Source organism: Plectropomus leopardus, chromosome 13 (genome assembly GCF_026936395.1).
Source record: "Plectropomus leopardus strain MGB_pleo_1.0 chromosome 13, ASM2693639v1, whole genome shotgun sequence".
Lineage (NCBI taxonomy): Eukaryota > Metazoa > Chordata > Actinopteri > Perciformes > Serranidae > Plectropomus > Plectropomus leopardus.
In genome coordinates this window covers 14,263,916-14,281,966 of record NC_142188.1, presented here as the reverse complement: position 1 = coordinate 14,281,966, position 18,051 = coordinate 14,263,916, and the positions used below count along the sequence as shown (strand labels likewise).

At 39.4% G+C, this 18,051-nt stretch overlaps 1 protein-coding gene across 4 annotated transcripts in view; it reads left to right on the top strand.

Annotated features, from left to right (window-relative positions):
- Window positions 1–18,051, top strand: part of LOC121954827 (SH3 and PX domain-containing protein 2A-like) — a 66,715-nt gene that overhangs the window by 30,915 nt on the left and 17,749 nt on the right. For all 4 annotated transcript variants that reach the window (XM_088086228.1, XM_042502539.2, XM_042502537.2 and 1 more), the window contains exon 7: window positions 9,244–9,372. In XM_088086228.1, the coding sequence (XP_087942354.1) occupies window positions 9,244–9,372 (129 nt within the window). The remainder of the gene's footprint in view (window positions 1–9,243; window positions 9,373–18,051) is intronic.

The following is an 18,051-nucleotide window of genomic DNA, read 5'->3' as shown; positions in this document are numbered from 1 at the left end:
ATCAGTGATAATCTGTATTCAAAAAACAAAGAAAGATGAGCAGTTAAAAACTGAGTAGGAGAGAAAAAGAAACTGAGCGCTCAGGGGTGTAGTGCATGTGAAAAGCAGCTGGAGAGGAGAGGAGGTTTACGTGGCAAGTGGAAACCATTTCAGTGTTGCGCATGGACTGAGGGAGTGTGTTTATGTGTGCAGACTCGCTGTCTTTATTTGAGCTGCGGGTCTCCGGGGGCCTGTAGGGTGTGTGTACGTGTGCACGAGGTTGTGCCTATGTGGGTGTTTACATACTGCATGTGGGTATGCGCATGCTTGTTCGGAGGAAAAGGGTTAATCTGTTCATGAGTTCGATGGCAGGGTGGGTCAAGAGGTCTGTGTGTTTGTTTGTATTTGCAGATGGATAAGATTTTAAACTGGCAGGGGAAATCATTAAGGCAAATGAGCGCTTCCAAATCACTTTAACAACCATTTACTGTTTCAGCAGCATCTCTCTCAATGAACAGCCCCTCCTCTCTTCTACAGCCATGCACAATGAGATGCTTACAGAAGCCGAAAGATTCATTTTTTGGGTTAAACCAGGCTTTAATCGAATGCTGAATTTTTAAAAGTAATAGATAATGCTGTCCATTTAATGGATACAGCTTTAAAATGAGTGCAGAGATGGATTTTTTTTTTACAAGTTACAACTTAACTCTGGCAAGATCGAAGCTCCACCCTCTCCGGCAGAGAGCAGAGCCAATACAGGCCTCTCTGTTTCTGATAAGTGACCATTTGTCACAGTGGACTCCCACCCTGGAGGCAGCACTTAAGCTTTTTGCTCAACACACCAAATTCATGCCAGAAATGTTCTGTCTGAATGAGATCAGAAATGTTTGTATATTTATTTATATGTGATTTCTATAGGGCCAGCCATAGGACTAAGATATGTTGTTCTTTGATAGGCTTGCTTCACATTGCCATTTGTCAAGCATTAAAAGCTTCAGATTTTCCCCTGGAAAACCTGATAGAGGATTGGTTTAAAGTCCCATCAGCAGTTTGCCTCTGGTTCCAGACTTTTTGGAAACTATATCTGCAACATCCAGTGTTATGTTAATTACTGAAGTTATAGGTACCATCTAGAGTTTTTTTTTTAAATCTAGAAGTGCTGTGGAGCTTTTACAAGTAATGTACCAATCATGTTAGTCATTATGGTGACAACACATTAGTTTGAAAACTCTGTTTTGGCCTTTTTTGACACACTAATGGCTCATGTATGCTCAATGTTAGATACATGTACAGACACCCATGGAGCTTTCTGTCCATACTCTGCATTTGTTTTGTCTGTATTTTTGCTTTTTTCCTGGATAGTATACAGATACAGATGAAAGGGAGCAGTACCACTGGAGATTGTGGGGTAATGTGGTTCACGCAAGATATGTCTGCAGGAGATGATGTAGACATTTAAAAAATGGCATAACAGAACAAATTGGAAATACAATGAGAAAAATTCTCTGTCCACATGTATTTAACACAATGTATTTAATAGTCTCACAGATCACTGCAATCTACACTGCTGCCTCAGTGAAACGGTACAATATTATTTCATGGCCCCACTTAACACCACAGTCCACATCGCTGCCTCCGTTAAAAGGTACATTATTACATTATTGCATCATTGACCTCCTCTACTGTCGCCTTGCTTGTTGATGTGTGAAGCTGTTGATGCTTTTGATCTAGTAGATGTATCTATGCTATTAAATGGTGACGCAATGAAGCAGGCACATCTATTTTCCTACTTGAAGGGAGTATGTGAACTCTAAGCCTGGGCCTATTATCTCATTCATAGTTACCAAATTCACTGTGTCCTGGTGAGTTAATGAACCAGTGGTCATAACTCAACTGAAAGCTCACAGACATCTGACATTACAGACATGGATAACATAGCCAAACATGACCAAAGATTGTGTTTCTTTTACTGGTGTAACTTCTCGATTCAGTCGCTCATCTGCAAAGTAACAAATTTAAATGGTAATTGCAATCAGATATTTTTTAGTTAATTTTACTCTTTAAATGTTACAAACTGTAGATTCGCTTTTACAACACATGGTGCATTTATTTATATGCGTTTCCTGTTTTATTATCACCCCCAACTGTTGCAAAGACGCACATTTATGCTGGTTGTTTGCAGTAAATTGGTAACTAATGCAGCAATGCACCAACAAAGACAAGAAAGAAGAAGACTACTCAAGTGTAAACATGTATGTAAACAATATTGGTTTCAAATTTTGGCAGACCTCTATATTTTAAAATATTCTTTCCATATAATGCATCTTTGGTATCACCTTTTCTCTTGACTTTTGTTACATTTACACTTTTTTCTAGTCTTAAAATACTCAGAGAAGCAGCAAGACTAAGAGAAGATAATTGAGATATTTAATAGTTTTAACAGCCTTGAGAAGGCCGTCTTACTGTCAGATGACTTTAGAGAAGGTTTCTGTACTATTTGTTTGTGGTCTGCCCCTTCTCCCCCAGGGCCACATACTGATTCAATGACATGAGTACATCTGTACTACATTGAACAGCAGTCCTGTGTCCTTTTCCAATCCAACTGCACATCTGCTGCTGATGAGCCAAACAAAGGCATTGCACTTTGCCAAATTGTGCTCCTCTCAACCCAGATCTGCTCTCATAAAGTCACCCCAGGGTTCAGAATATGGCACTAAGACAGAAAGGCCAGTGCCAACTATGCTATCAACCAAACTGCCTGATCCTGAAAAATCTCTCACGGAGAGAAATTCCTTGGGAGAAATGGGCAGACTAGACTCCCTGGTTTCCTCCTCCTGGTGATGAATTATTGTAAAGTTCCCAACTGTCATCATCTTTGGATGGAACTGATGATGGGTGAGTGAGGGTGGGGGCGGGGGTTGGATGGAGTTAGGTCGTCTGGGAGTGCAAGGGTGGGAGCAGGAAGCACATGTATAAATCTGAGTGAGGAGAGATATAAACACAGAGAGTGGCTAATAGGCTATCTGATGGAAGCCAAGAAGAAAGTACTTTTCTTTTCAAAGCTCATAAATACTTTAGATTTACTTTGTGTACAAACATACTGTACGATACACATATAAATACACAATCTAAATACACATGCAAGCTCACATACACACTACATTTTGCTTTTTGTCAGACATACCCCCACAGCACTATCAGATGCACTCAAGTAACCCTGTCATGAACATCATTCATTATGTTCCAAATGTGTTTATTAAAATATAATAAACTCACTAACATTTTTTATAAAGGTGAATATTTGATAGTATTTGTGTGATACAATTGGACATCAGTATAAAAGTCAGTTTGGCTAAGTTTGTAATTTTACAACTGGAATGGCACATTTTCAAAGTTTTAACCTGGGATGCCCAATAATATTGGCACATTATGGGTATCGGCCAATATTGGCTTTAAAATGGAATATGGGAATCAGCCAACATGCTGATTTCTGCCTATATGACAAACTGATATTTTTATTTATTTATTTTAATTGACAAAGCGAACAAAACAACCCCAAGTAAAATCAATTGTCTTATTTTGTACAATGATTGATAATTGCATACATTGAAAGTATTGTATTTTATTATCTTTATCTGCTGGTGGGCCAGCATGATAAGAGTATGTATGATATAATTTTAATTCCACTACAGAAGAGAGTGGATGATTACTAAAAGTAAGTAGTATAAAGGCATATCAGATATCGGAAGAAAATCCAATATCGTGCATCCCTAGTTTCAGCGATTGAGCTATTGCTTTTAGCTAATAGTTTTTTCTTCTGTGTTCACTCTCCTTTTTTGCAGACTTTGTATGTGGATATTTACTGTATTTCTTTTTAATGAAAAAGCTATTCATGCTTTTTCAAATCAGTTGGGCTACTCACAGTCTTTTCACACTGAACCCTGGCAATTGTAAAAGAACTCTTGGTTGGAAATCATTTCTCCATAGAGAGGGGAAGTTCATACCCTTCTGGTGGACCACCATGAGACTTAAGTTTTGGAAAAAAATTATGAATTAAATAGTCCAGTAAGGAGAGAAAAATAATTTTTTGATCCAGTTTGAAGTGTGTCGAATTACACACGTGATGCTTGTCCATTTAAAACATAATTTTTCAAGTCAAGAAAGTCACAGTTTGTTGTAAAATACTTCACACCCTAAGGACATGTAAATGACAACATACTCTTCTCTTTCGGCTAAAGCTGCAATGCATGTGTTTTGTACTGATTTACTAAATCAAGAAACTGATCTTGCTCGTTTTTTCATACTCCAGCTGATTAAAAGACCAGAAGTTGCTGGATAAAACACATCAGGTAATATTGTTCCTTTGTTCTAGAAGAACAAAGTGAATATGTGTCAAGGAAAAGGCTATGTAGGTGCTGTTGACGTATATTGTTGGAGACAAGAAATGTAGTTCACTGAGTGGTTTCATACAAACCTAAATGATACAATGACAAACGTACAGCTTTTAAATTTAAAAAACAGTATGTGTGATTCATGGAACAATCTCATACAGGACATTTGCCACCTTACATATTTTTTTCCAAAATAAGATTCCACAGGAGACACTGGAAAGGTAGCGACTTCGTCTCTCTATAAAACATAATGAAATCACCTTTTTTTCAGGTAGTGACTGATTGAAGTTCCATAACTTCACTAGGTTGATGCATTTCATTGTGACCTTGATATGTACACAGTAATTTATGTAGCTCAATTTATACTATTTATTTTACATCTCTCTTCACACAGTTCATGTGAAATTAGACCTATTCTGTCCAAGACTGTTTCCCCTCAATTTCTTCACTCATGTTTTCCTTGTTCTGGCTCTGTCTTCCTGCTGTTGGAAAACATTTCATTTCCTGAATGAAGCTGAAATATTAGCTTTTGTTTTTAAGGCCTATTGACTTTGCTGACAAAGTCTTTAGTCACCTCAGGTCTGAGATTTACGGTTCACTCACAGCAGTAGTTAATTTTGTGTTGTAGAAACCTCAATTCATATTATTGTACATAGAGTATGGTTTTATGAGATCATGACCCACTGAGTTTTATGTACATCTGTCTTGAAATTATATTGTGAAGAAGTGTAGACAATGTCCAGAATAACAAATGTGTTTGACACTGGGTTCCCAGCAGGTCTTTATTTTATGTTAAGGTAAGATTTAGTCTGAAGTAAGCAAAGAAGCAGAATAAATCCACAGGTATGCGGTTTGAGTTGAGGGAAAATTGCTGATCATGAAAAAGTAAAGAGTAGCTAATTAGGATTGCCTGCAGTAAAGGTGCTTCTTAATGATACATCTGTAAATTGAGACATGCCAAGACCAAAGGTGATGGCTGGGAAATTGATTTACACATGTTCATATTCCCATACTGCATACAAAATGTGTGATGTCTGAAAATGCCTTTTAAAATTCAGTATATTAGAAAGCATGAACATTAAAAGAGTTTTCTTCAGAATGAAAGTGACATGAGTGACTTAGTCTGGTCCAGTGTGTGAGCTAAAACAGTTTTATGTTTGTGTATTAGAAAGTTCATGTGTTTTTTGGGGTGACAAGACATGGCGGAGTTAGTGTCTCAAATAAACCGAAACTGTGCCAGTGTGGCAACATATTTGATTTGAAGTCGACGAAAGAGGTGTCCTAACTGGCCACGTGTTTCTGTTTATACCTGTTGCTTGCTTTGAAAGTGTCCAAAGATTAATGAACTTGGAGTGAGAAATTAGCTACACAATACCTCCGTATTTCATTACAAATAAATAAATAAATAAATAAGGTGGCAGATGGCTGGACTGAGACTGACAAATTTCAGGTAAATGACCATTGCTATTAACAACCTACTCGCTGTTGACTATATTGCATCTCATTTCCAATAAACATCAAAATATAAAATATGTGTTTTCTGTTTAGAAAAAAATCACCATAGGGAGACAACGAGTGAACTTTTCACCCATTTTTTAGGGCGTTAGTGTTCAAGCCTTCAGTGTGATCTTGAGCGCACAGCTGATAGGTATATGGTTTGTTTACATGATGTAACAGAAGTACATATTTAAAGAATTAAATGTGGACCGAGAGCTCTGATCTTTCGTGATGCAATGTCATAGTCGGATGCTTGCTTGCTGTTAAGACACGGTGTTATTGTTTTCCACTCAGGAGCGACTGCTAAGTCAAGTGTGACGCCATGTGGTAAAAGTCGGTACACTGGTCCAGACAGGTGTTTGGCTTAATATCAAACTGGTTGAGAGTACTGACAGTGACTTTAAATTATAACTTTCATTACTGGTAAAAATTATGTAATAGAGCAAAACATGTTTGAGTCAGTCCTCTTATGTCCCTGCTGAGCCGTGATTATTATTGATCAGCATTAAATGATCTGTGAGTTAAAACAAACCACTCAACTGCATGTTTCCACGAATAGTGTCAAAACAAATATCTCTGTTTGCTGTGACTAAAGTAATTACTGTCATATTATACTATGACGAACAAGAAGGCACTACCCAGAATTAAATAATATGATCTCTACAGTTTTTTCTGCACCCAATGTTGTGGTTTGACAAAACATCTTGCACAAATAACGTGAAGCTCCATAAACCACAGGCCAACCACAGTAATCCAGTGTCAGACTCTTTGGCAGTTTTAGCATTTGAGATGTTAATGGTGCTGAGTTCATCTTGGTAAGTTATGAGCTCCTTGACATTTGAATTTTGTTCCCGAATTGACTGCAAAATATTATCCAGAGACAGAAATGTTCATCTTTAGTCTGAAGGACTGTCGCCAGGTCTGCTCTTAGGAGAAATGACAGCTTAATCCATGTTGTCTCAATCATTCCTTATCTAAGCCTCAACCCGTCCATCTGTTTAACTGAAATGATCTTATTTTCCATCCTTGGGGATAAAACAGTGGTTCTATTTCCAGAAAAACTTAAAAGAGGTGGCTTTTCTGTTCCTCTTTTGACAGTATTTTGCTGGAAACATTTATTGATCATGTGAGTCAGGAGCCCACATATTTGATTTTACACAACAGTGACTGACAGCAGTTAGTAAAAACAGCATGAGACCATAAAAAAGATTGTGTAATGTGTTTTTAGATCCTTTATTGATATTCAAACACACTTTAAAAGTACATTGTGTATTTGTTATAGCAGTGTTATTAGTGTAAACAGATCTGAAGTGTGCAGACAGGAGCTCCCATCTGTCTGGAGCTTTGAACTCAGTGGTCACTTGGAGCTCTTGTTAATGTGTGAACTGAATGTCAGCTGTGGTTGTGTCTGGATTCCAGCTGACGCTTGTTAGATCTGCTTAAGTTCATTCAGCTATGCTTGTTTTAAGGATTCCTCGTGATTAAGGCTTCAGCCATGCTCAGTTGATGCAACTGTACTCATGTAGGTGAAAAAATGTTGTAGATGTTTGCAGTATATCAGGCATTATATACTTTTGAATGAATGAATGAATGAATATTTCTATTATTATTATTATTATCATTATTATTATTGTGTTATGCAAACAGTTATGCCAAGCCCACATGGGCTTACAAGACACCATAAAGTCAAAATAAGCCAGGACCAGAGTTTAGTGTACATATTTTTTTAGACAACGTTAAGAAGAAAAAAAATGTTAATGGAGCAAAGCGACAATATTTTAATAAAAAGAAAATAATAATTAGAAATAATCAAATCATCATTGTGGAAGACAGAGTTCATAGATCACTCAGAGAAATTTACTGTGTCGCTTTGAAAAAACGAAACAGGAAATAATTAACCCCATGACACCTGAGCAAATCTGCTTAATTTCTTTGAAAAATGTGAAAGGAAGGCAATGAGCCAGTTAACAAGAAATTACCTGAAATGAGGTGAAAGGTTGCAAGAAAATTACCTGAAAAGCAAAACTAGAGAAGAAAAAAGTTTTTTTAAAAATTGACTGTAAAGTGGAAATAATTTTAAATATATATTGTTAGTTAGTTTCCTGGACATGTTTCCCTTTTTAAAAATGTATTTTCGAACAATTTTCTCTCTCTTGCTCTGTCCCTTTCTTTCTCTTTTTTCAGTTCACGCTCTGTCAGATTTTCCTAATTTCTTGCAATTTTCGGGACTTCTCTTGCCAAGTAGCTGGTGACTTTTTTAACCCTTTTTTTTTTTTTTTTAAAGAAATCCAACCAATATGGTCAGGTTTTGTTTGAACACTTAGCAAGAAAACATATCAATCCAGTTTCTTGCCTTCTTTTACAGAATTTTGCAACAAAATTGGCATAATTTATTGCATCACAATTAAACAACCACTCTAGTTTTTGATCATCTGAGCACCAGAAAATGTCAGGGTTTAAACAAGCCATTTTATAGAGCTTCAAGTCTCTCAAGCCGTCATAATACAGTATAAAAGAAAATGTTCACAAAGGACACCATATGTTTCTGTCTTAAAGAGGGCATTCCTGTAGTAAGTAAGAGTGACCAGACTTGTGAATGGTGACCAAGTTTTGAAAGCAGGCACAAACCATGAAAAAACCAAGTCACTGCTGGTGTTTACATGGTTAACTCAGTGAAGTACAGAAAGGAAGATTTCCATTGGCTGCGCTGCACGCTGTAGTCAGAGCTCTAGTGTTTCATGGAGACAGAGGGCCATCCCTCTGAGCACAGCTCCAGCCCCTTCATCTGGTTCTATTTAAGGCCTCTAGTGCCGACTCTTATGATTGGCGTACACAACCCCCTACTCTTCCTCCAGTTCCAGCCCCAACTGAGGAGAAGGAGGCTTTTTAGCAGATGGTTTATTTTCCAAGGGAAACCATTTCTTTCTCCCACTCTACTGTCCTGTCCTCAGCTGGCTTTAGCTCACTTTTCTATCAATACTACAGCTCCTTCAGCTCTCTCACTGTGGCTCCTCTTTCCTCTGTGTTAATGTGCCTACCTGCATGTACTGACCCGGCTTTGTCAGACAATAAGGATATCAGGATGAGGCCCCTTCAGTAGAATGGATTTTCTGCACTTGACTGCATGATCCTTCACTTTTTGGAGGGGGATTCTTTTCCTAGACTTTCAGCATCTCCGTTGCCCTTGTTGTTGGGCTGGAGGGGGATGCAGCTCTATGGCCAGACTCTCAGGAAGATGCACTGAGCCCTGTGAATATTGTGATTGGCTGAGCTCTACAGACAAAGTGGCCTATGGCACAACGGGTGCCCAGCAGTCGTTCTCGTGGACCTATGGCTGGCAGCTGGCTGACAGCATGTTTTTTCCCATCAACCCCAGGTGTGGATGCTTCGGATCCCATGCTCCTGGAACAGTATGTGGTGGTGGCCAGTTACGAGAAACAAGAGCCTGCAGAAATCAGCCTTCAAGCGGGCGAGGTGGTCGACGTCATTGAGAAGAGCGAGAGTGGTGAGTAATCCAAACAGAAGCACAACAAAGACGTGTTGAGCAGAAAAGGGCAGCGTGCATGTTGTGTGTATGTCAGACTCTTTTGTGATCCAGTCCTCTTTTCCCTCACTCAGCCCTCTCACCTCCTTTGTCCACAGCTAACTGTTAGTTAGCCCCATCTGGAGGCTCACTTTGGCCCGCAGTCAGCCCTGTTTTTTCCCACTGTTGGTTTAGGCCGGGGGCCAGAATGTTGCCTCTAGCAAGAGGAATGTCTTCCAGACTCGTATTAATTATTCCACCTCACTTAAATGGAAAGCCAGCAAGACATGCCGGATTTACAAATGCCAGCTGCAGAGAGTCCTGAGTCAGCTGTTTAACCTCTGGAAATAGTTAGCAAACAGGGCCAAGATCATGTTTTAGGATATATTTGACCCAGTTTGACAATGTTTAATGTTTAATGAGTCAGAAGCATGCTGACGTAAAGGATTGTTGGTTGAAGTTTTTGTTTGTTTGTTTTTTTAGTAAATGTATATGAATGAGCTGAAATGCAATTTTTAATATTTATGTTAGAAATAGAGTAAAATGAAAACTGGTGATACAGTTTTGTAGATTTTTTGACAAAAGAACACCAGAAAAACTACTGCTGTTAAATTCTATTTGCTAGGCTACCTGCCCAAATCACTTTAATTTTTAAGGGAATTTGCTAGGGCTTCCACTTGAAAGTCAGCGGTTCGAATCATCAGTCAGAGACCCCTTGGTTGACTGAAATTGCTTGAAGCCCAGCAGTGTTTTGTTTTTGTTTTTGTTTTTTTCTCATGTCAATGTGCTGAATAGTGTACTTCTGGGGAGGTTTTGGTCCCCAGATTTTGCTGCGGAGTGAGTGCACTTGACTTTCATGTTCTGATACAGAGGAGCTGCAGACATGCAGGCAGGGGCACACAGAGAGAGACTGCGCTGCAAGGTGAAGAAGTGCTAAATATATAGCTCACATAAGTTGATATGACAGTGTCTGGCTATTGTTTAATATCTAGTGTTGACAAACCATGTTGCTCATTTGCGATGCATTGCTAGTGCTGTTAGCACCATTAGCTTGTTTACTATATTACATGAATGCTGCTTTATATGAAAAAGCCCCTGAATTGTTGAATATTGGTATTGAACAGCCAAATCTGATTCAACTGGCATGATTCTAAGTTTGGTACAGCCCTAGACCTTGCCATATGAAGCCCAAGAATGACTGTAGAGGTATAGGCCCAGTAACAGGGTCTGACGTTCAGCTTTAATGGTGTGCTGAGACAGTAAAACCGTAATGGGACTCATGTGTTCTTCTGTGGGAGGATTGGGACAGGAAACAGTGACCAGGAAGGCAATTGGACTTGGGTTTCATGATGGGTGTGAGTGAAACGCCATGCCACACTGGCCTCAGGAAAAGGGTCTGCAAAGTGGGACCACTTTGAAGTGTCACGTGTCCTGCCTTCGGGTTCATGTATTTGTTTTCACTCCCCGCTCCAGTAGGATTTCAACCCGATGGGGAGCCACAGCGAGGCGGATATTCCAACACCTTGAAGTCCTTTTATCGGGGGGCCTTATATGAGAGCTTTCCTCCATGAAGTTGAACTGCATGGTCCTGTGCTTTTAAGGAGAGGCCCCCTTTACTTTTGTATTTCAGCTGACCACTGTGCAAAGTTATACTGGTTGATGTGTGTGTTGATGATCCATGCAGAATGTGAAACTCATGCACTTCAATGGTCTCAATGCAGATTTATGATTTCCAGGCTTCCAGGTGTTATTACCGTAGCTTAGTTTCCATGTTATTATTACTTTGTTTCATCCTCTCCTCTTCTGCAGAGGCTGTATTTTGTTACCGTTTTCACTTCAACTCATTCATTCACCTCTGGTTTGGATTTGTCATGAGTTTCTAGAAAGCAAAACAGTAGACTCCAGGCTCCTTAAAACACATCCTAAAGCTATTTGACAGCTTTATTACATACTGACGGTCACTTTCACAGAGATCTGAAGCAAATACTACCCCCCCTGCATCTTGCTATGGAGACTGTTTCCAGCAGCACAGCTAGCATTTAAATGAAATCCCAACACCTCGTGCAATAGATGTCGTCTAAATTTGTTCCATTTGGCTGGGTGACATCACTCCATATCCATTTGCCAATACTAACAAGACCAGGTGTGTGCTGAGAAGATTTCATTTGATTTAGCACCCAGCCCCTACCAGGATAAGTATAAAACCCCTTAATGGTTTCTGACATATTGATCTGTGTATTACAGAGCTTAGTAGTGAATATGCCGCATTAGAGGTACTAAAAGGTGTCTGTTGCATTCGTAATGATAAAAGCTTGTATATATTTTTATTGAGCCTACAGCTATAGACACATATTTTCCTTTAAATCACATTTAAACCTGTATGGTTTCCCCTGCATGCAGTGAGTGGAAAATCTCTCTATGCTGCCATCTTCTTTTGAATCAGCAGTGTGTCTGGCTGGTTTTGAATGAGATTTTGTTTTAAACAAAGGTGACAAATCTACAGTACAAATGGAAAGCTACAGCTCTGTTATTTTTGCCGTTCACCCCAATCCTTCAACAGAAGTCCTGCTGTAAAAGCTACTGTACATAGACTTTCACTATGACTGCTGCCCAGTGCAGTTATCGACAATTCCTTACCTTGGATTAGATAATATATGCCTTTGACAGGGCAGCGAATCTAGGTCAGAACTATAAGAGAGCTCGGCTTTCTCCACTTTTCCAGCCTGCTGTCCCAGTCAAGGCAGTATTTTCCATTGCAGTGGCTTGACGATACAGTTTGTGTCTTGGCATTTGTGTCAGTTGGTACAGTATTTTGTATCGATTTCTGTTTGGTTTGAAGAAGGTGCAGTAAGTCCAAAGGTTCAATCACTGCTTGTTGTGAAATTCAGTTTTTCAGGAATAATACTCTTAAAGCGCAGGAGCAACTAGTTAAGACTGATAAAAAAATATATACATGGCTTTATGTAAATGAGCAAAATATTATCGAAGTTACTATTGTCAAAAACTAAATTTTTCATAATCAATTCTGTCCTTCCCTCTGCAGCAATTTTATTTGTCTCTTTTATGAGAGTTTGCCAGGCGGAGATGCTGGCTCAGGAGGAGAGAGTAGTGCAGGGAGAAACTCAGGGAGAAAATGGAAAAAGCCATTTCCTGCCAAAGTTAGTGGTTCAGAGAGGTTGGTTCATTATAATGGCTTAATGGATCCTCCAGGATGCCTCCTCAGTTTACACTATATTGGAGAGATGTTAACCAAAGCTAAGCTAGCAGCCCTGTTGGTCAGTTCAGATGCTCTGTATTCAGCAGTTTAAACTTTGCCCTTTAATGCAAATGCATGTTGGAAAGGAGCAAAATAATTTGCAGTCGCTTCTGGAAATATTGTACTTATTGCAGCTGGTTCGCCTACACCTCAAGGGCAGCGTTAGGCATGTTGTGCCCAGTCTTGTGTAGAAAATCTCTCTCTGTGGACCAGTGAGAGTTTTACTTGTCTCCAGTCCAAGTCTACATCAGCCTCTATGAATTACAGTCTGCCAAATGAACTCCAGGAATGCCTGTCTGTTTTGGAGAGGCCAGCTCACATCCGTCAGTCCCTCCTGCTCCCCCAAGACCCCCTGGCACCATCCATATACAGTATGTATTGTATCCACCCTTCTTTAAGCAGGGTGGAGTAAGTGAAATTTCAGGAAGAGCCTGAAGGGTCACAGTAATCTTATCTGTACAAAAATGCCCTTTTTGTCCTCATAAACACTAATGATTTTATGTTTGATGAATGGGAGTCATAGAGAAGAGGGAAGGTAACAGCGGTGTCCTGCAGGTGATGTTTGCCCACCTGGCTGAAAGCCCAAAGACACTGCTGGAGTCAAATCCTGACAGATTAAGCAGGTTTGGCCCTCAGCGTGCCATGATAGATGTGCAGGATGTCTTCTTTACCTTAACATGGAAAAATAGACCAATACAATGACGTCTCCTCTCTTCTTCCTCAGGCTGGAAACAAGATGAACTGAAGGCTCAAATTCAGCAGGAGCTCGATGTTGAGAGAGTCATATTCTTTTTGAGTTTAATCCAAAAGTGCAAATTTACTGTTACTCCTTTAAGGATTATTTATTATTCTTTATAGTATTTGTGTCATGGCGAAAAAATCCAGATCCAGATAACCGCAGATAATTTGTTAAATCTATTTTTTTATAGTAAGTTTTTTCTATTTGTTTTAATTGTTTTTAGCGATTCTAGCCGCTAGCTCAAATACTGCTATCTTAAAGTCACAAACTGTATTAAAATAACTGAAGCAGCCACTGTGGCGTCACCCATTGGTTTGTGGACTCCTGTTTTGAAAAAGTCCCCAGAAGCAGTGCTGGGCTTTGAAACCATATGATGTAGTGGCCAAGAGAAGTAACACTCCCAGGTCTGTCACCATGAAATGACTTGTCATCCATTATTTAATCCCCATACAAGTTTGCTGAGGGCTAAAACAAAAGTTAGGGTCTTTGAGGACTGACTCGCTTTTGGATCCTGTCTCAAGTGGCCATTTAAGGATATGCAGATTTTCTTAAGAACTTGAGTCATATTTCAGCTCCGGAGGTTGCTGTACAGCCGTACAGAGCTGCTGGAATGTGTGCAGAATCTTGTTTGAGTTATCATGCACAGACAAACACTAACACGGGTGGACATGACTTTGGTAAAGGTAAACTACGTATCTCCTTAAAGCCCTAAGTATTTCTTGTTTCACTCAGGGCACGCTTCTATAGGTCCTCAAATTCAACCTGCACAGAGTCATATTCATTAGAATTACAGCGGACTCTCTTCTGTACCTAAATAATAGCACCAAAACGTGTGCCATCTTCATACTCAGTTAATGAGAGAGCGAGCATTAGCATAATCGGATCTTTCAAGTGTGACAGCTGCACGTTTACTAGCCTTTCCAAATTTTCCATCTCTGATCTGCAGGAGGATTAAAGGCAAGGTCAGCATTGAGCCTCTAGTGCTGCTAGTGCTCAAAACCCTCAGTTTCCCAGTTTGGTATGTGCAGTTTCAGCAAGAACATGTTTCCTTGTATAAAGGAGGAAAAACCCTATAATTCTTGTCAGTGAACCACCAACGACATGATACAGAAAACCTGCCAAGTGTTAAATGTCTTTTTTTCTTAAGCAGAATTTGCAGCAGCAGATGGAAGACACATTATCCACTCATAGTAATCCCCATCTACCACATTCTTTCAGTTTACCAAAGGAAGTACTAATGACTGTCTCAAGAAATTAACCTTATCCTGTATTTTTAGATATGGAAACTCAAATGACAGGTTTGTAACTTCTCAACAAACAGTACTGTGCAAAAGTCTTGGGCCACTTTAAAGTTTGTTGTTTTAGCAAAGTTATGAAGATCATACATATTTATTTCTCAACAGTCTCTTTAATAAATACAACCAGAACATATAAGAAATATGTATACAATAGTTCAGAATAAAACAACTTCAACAGGCTAAAGTTGCAAGTATTTAGTGTGACCTCTCCTACAAACAACCAAAGCTTAATATTGATTGTTTGAGCTTCCTTTTGTTATGCGATTCCATGTTTCACACTAAATATTGACTTAAGTCTGAAGTTGCCATTATGACTGCTAAAACAACAAATCTATGGTGGCGTACAACTTTTGCACAGTACTGTAGGCTTCTGCTGCTTTTTCTTTTTCTTGCATCTTGTCACAGAAGCAGAGGAGATAAAGAACAGAAGCGATAATTTAAGAGCACAAATTGTGGTAATAATAGCGTACAGAAATCAGTCTGTGGAGCCAAAAAAGTGCCTCTCTGTCTCACTCAAGAATTGACCATTGAGTTAAACCAGCATTTTAAGGGGTGGTCTTACACACACTCAAGGACTACTGTGTCTCCAAATCAGCAGAGACTGGAGAACGCACAACCTGGGGGCTATAGCTCAGTTCAGAGCATGAGGGGATCCTTTCAGAGGCATGGAGGGAGAGAAGGTTGTTCCTTAGGTCAACATCAGCTCTTGAAAGTCTTGTTGTGCATTTTCACCTCCCCCTCCTCATACCAGAGACACTCAGGTAATTGAAACCCAGTGTTTTATGAAAACTGGAAATGTGTGTGTACTGGGCTGGATTCCTTCCCCCTTGTGCTTTGATACTGAATCCACTGTTAATGAATACAGAAGCTGGAAATGAATGGGGTTTTCTCCTACTCTACTCAACAGTGGTGTCAGATATCTGCAGGACTGCTGAGCCACTGCATTCCTCATCATTTCAGGTCGTGAAAAAAAAGCCTGCTGAATCTGTGGTTCTCATATTCATGCTGGATGTGTAGAAATCTTTTGTGAGTATTACAGAGTTACTCCCAAAAAAACTCTCAGCACAGTTTGAGGTCTATTTGTCTCAGTGATAAATGTTCAGGGATGAGTAGGACATTAAGGAGCATTGCAATGTCACGCTGTGTTATGCATGTCATTTCTTAGGTGATTGATTGTATACGTAGATTGCGGTTTTGTTTTATAGGTCATCCAGTCACCTTAGGAAAAACCCAAAATGGCATAAATCTAGTTTCTTGTTGCAGCTGAGAATCTGTTGTTGATTACAGTAAAAATGAAGCCTGGGTCTTAAAGCTGATAGAGTTTCCAGATGGCAGATACTGTACGAGAGACAAATAGCACTCAGAAATGCTGCTCTCTTTCATTATGTCTGTACACTGTATCTGCACTTTCAGGAGTAGAATATAAGTAAAGTGAGAGGACATGTCCATAAAAGTCTTACTTTCTCACTGCAGAAATATCTATCTTAGCAGCATTTTTTCCATCTGGCATTGTCAAATTGCTGCAAAACTTTCAACTTACATAACCAACAATTATTTCTTATACAGTCAGTAACTTTTTGAAATATTAAAAGAAGATTTGACATTTTTGGAATAATGCTGATTCACCTAGTGTTAGAGAGTTAGATGCAAAGGTGGATACCACTCTTATATCTGTCTGTTTAGCAGTCTGGTAGCTTAGAATGGAAACAATAGGTAACAGCTAGCCTGGCTCTGTCCTGCAGTAACAAAATCAGTAGTCTATCAGCACCTTCAATGCTCACATATTAACATGTTGTCAGTTTAGTCAGTATCATAACCAAAGTTTTAAAATGACAATGTGCTGATGTATTTCTCGTCTGGGACCAGATGCCAGCATAGACCGTAAAAGTAATGGATGTAGCTACCGTGACATCCCCAGTTGGTTTGTGAAGTACCATTTCAAAGCCTCTAGTTCGGTATATCGGCCATAGGCATCCTGTGTTTTTGGAGCCAGAAATGACTATTCTTGCATGAGAAGCTGATACTGTGGAGGGGTGAGGGCTCAATGTGACAGTACACTATCAACAAACAGTCTGTTACTCAAAGGGCTCATCCTTAATTATGCATAACTTTAAGGCTTAATAAGATTTACACGAATGAGTTGTACAAAAATCCACCCCCTGCACAGACTGTTAAAATTGGCTAAAGAGACCAAAATTGTTTTTGTACCAGGCTGTAGACAGCCTCGAGTGGTCGTTTGGGGAACTGCAGTTTTTGGTACCGTGTTGGCTTCATTTTACAGCCCTGAAGGTTTTCACTCGGTTGCCAGGCAACCATAAGGGATTCCAAGAAGTTACGAGATATAACATGAGCCTCAGAGGAGCTGGTAGGCAGATTTTGTCAGCAACAGAGCCAGGCCAGCTCTTTTTGTTCCAGGCTAAACTGACCAGCTGATGGCTGTAGCCTTAGGATTTTTAGACAGCAGGGCCCTTTAAAGTTGTGTAGCCTCTTTTAGTGTCATTGTTTTGCATCTCTTTATAGTCATAATGCATCTTCTAGTATCTCTTTGTAATTGTTTTTTGTCTCTTTGAGGTAATCAAGTGTGTTTTTTAATCATTTTGTGTTCTTAGTTGTTTTGCCTTTTTTGGGTTATGTTGTGTCTCTTTGCAGTTTCTTTGCATCACTTTGTGGTCATTTCAAAGCTAGTACATGTCAATTTGAGCGACATTTTGCAGGTGAGAGCCCGGGGCTCCCTTACACTTTGGCGATCAGCTTATATGTAATTAAACCTCAAATTCATCTACCTCTGCCAGAAAGCGAATAATTACATTTTCACAAAAATGTCTTTTTTTTTAATCTTTTGTTTCATGCTGTCTAAATTAGGCTGACATCATCATTTTCTTTTCTTTTATTACAGAAATAATTGGAATCAAGAAGGCACTTAACTTCATACGACCAGAGTTTTGCAGCTCACAGCAGGCCGCCGAGGCATAAACATAGTTACAGCTCGCCCTCGGCACTGCATAAAACATCAGTTTTTTTCATGATGTCCTCCTAGCTGCATACAACAGTGTTGTCAAGACAAACCATTTGGTTTGTTCCTTCCAGAGGCAGTGACATTTGAGGTTGATGTTTGTGGTCATGATCCTATGGTGTGATGGTGTTATATGACATCTCCACCAGAGGTTTGTGGGTTTAGCTATTGTCTTATGCAACCACCGACCCCAAAACCATGGGGGTTACAAAACTAAACTCTGCTCAAATGTTTTAAAAGCTTTTTGATTTAGTCAGGATGTTGACTAAGTAGCTATAATCGTAATATTGAATAATGTTTAGCAAAGTGTATTGCCAGTCAGCAGTTGGCTGTGTTCTTTTTTTCCCTTTGTGGT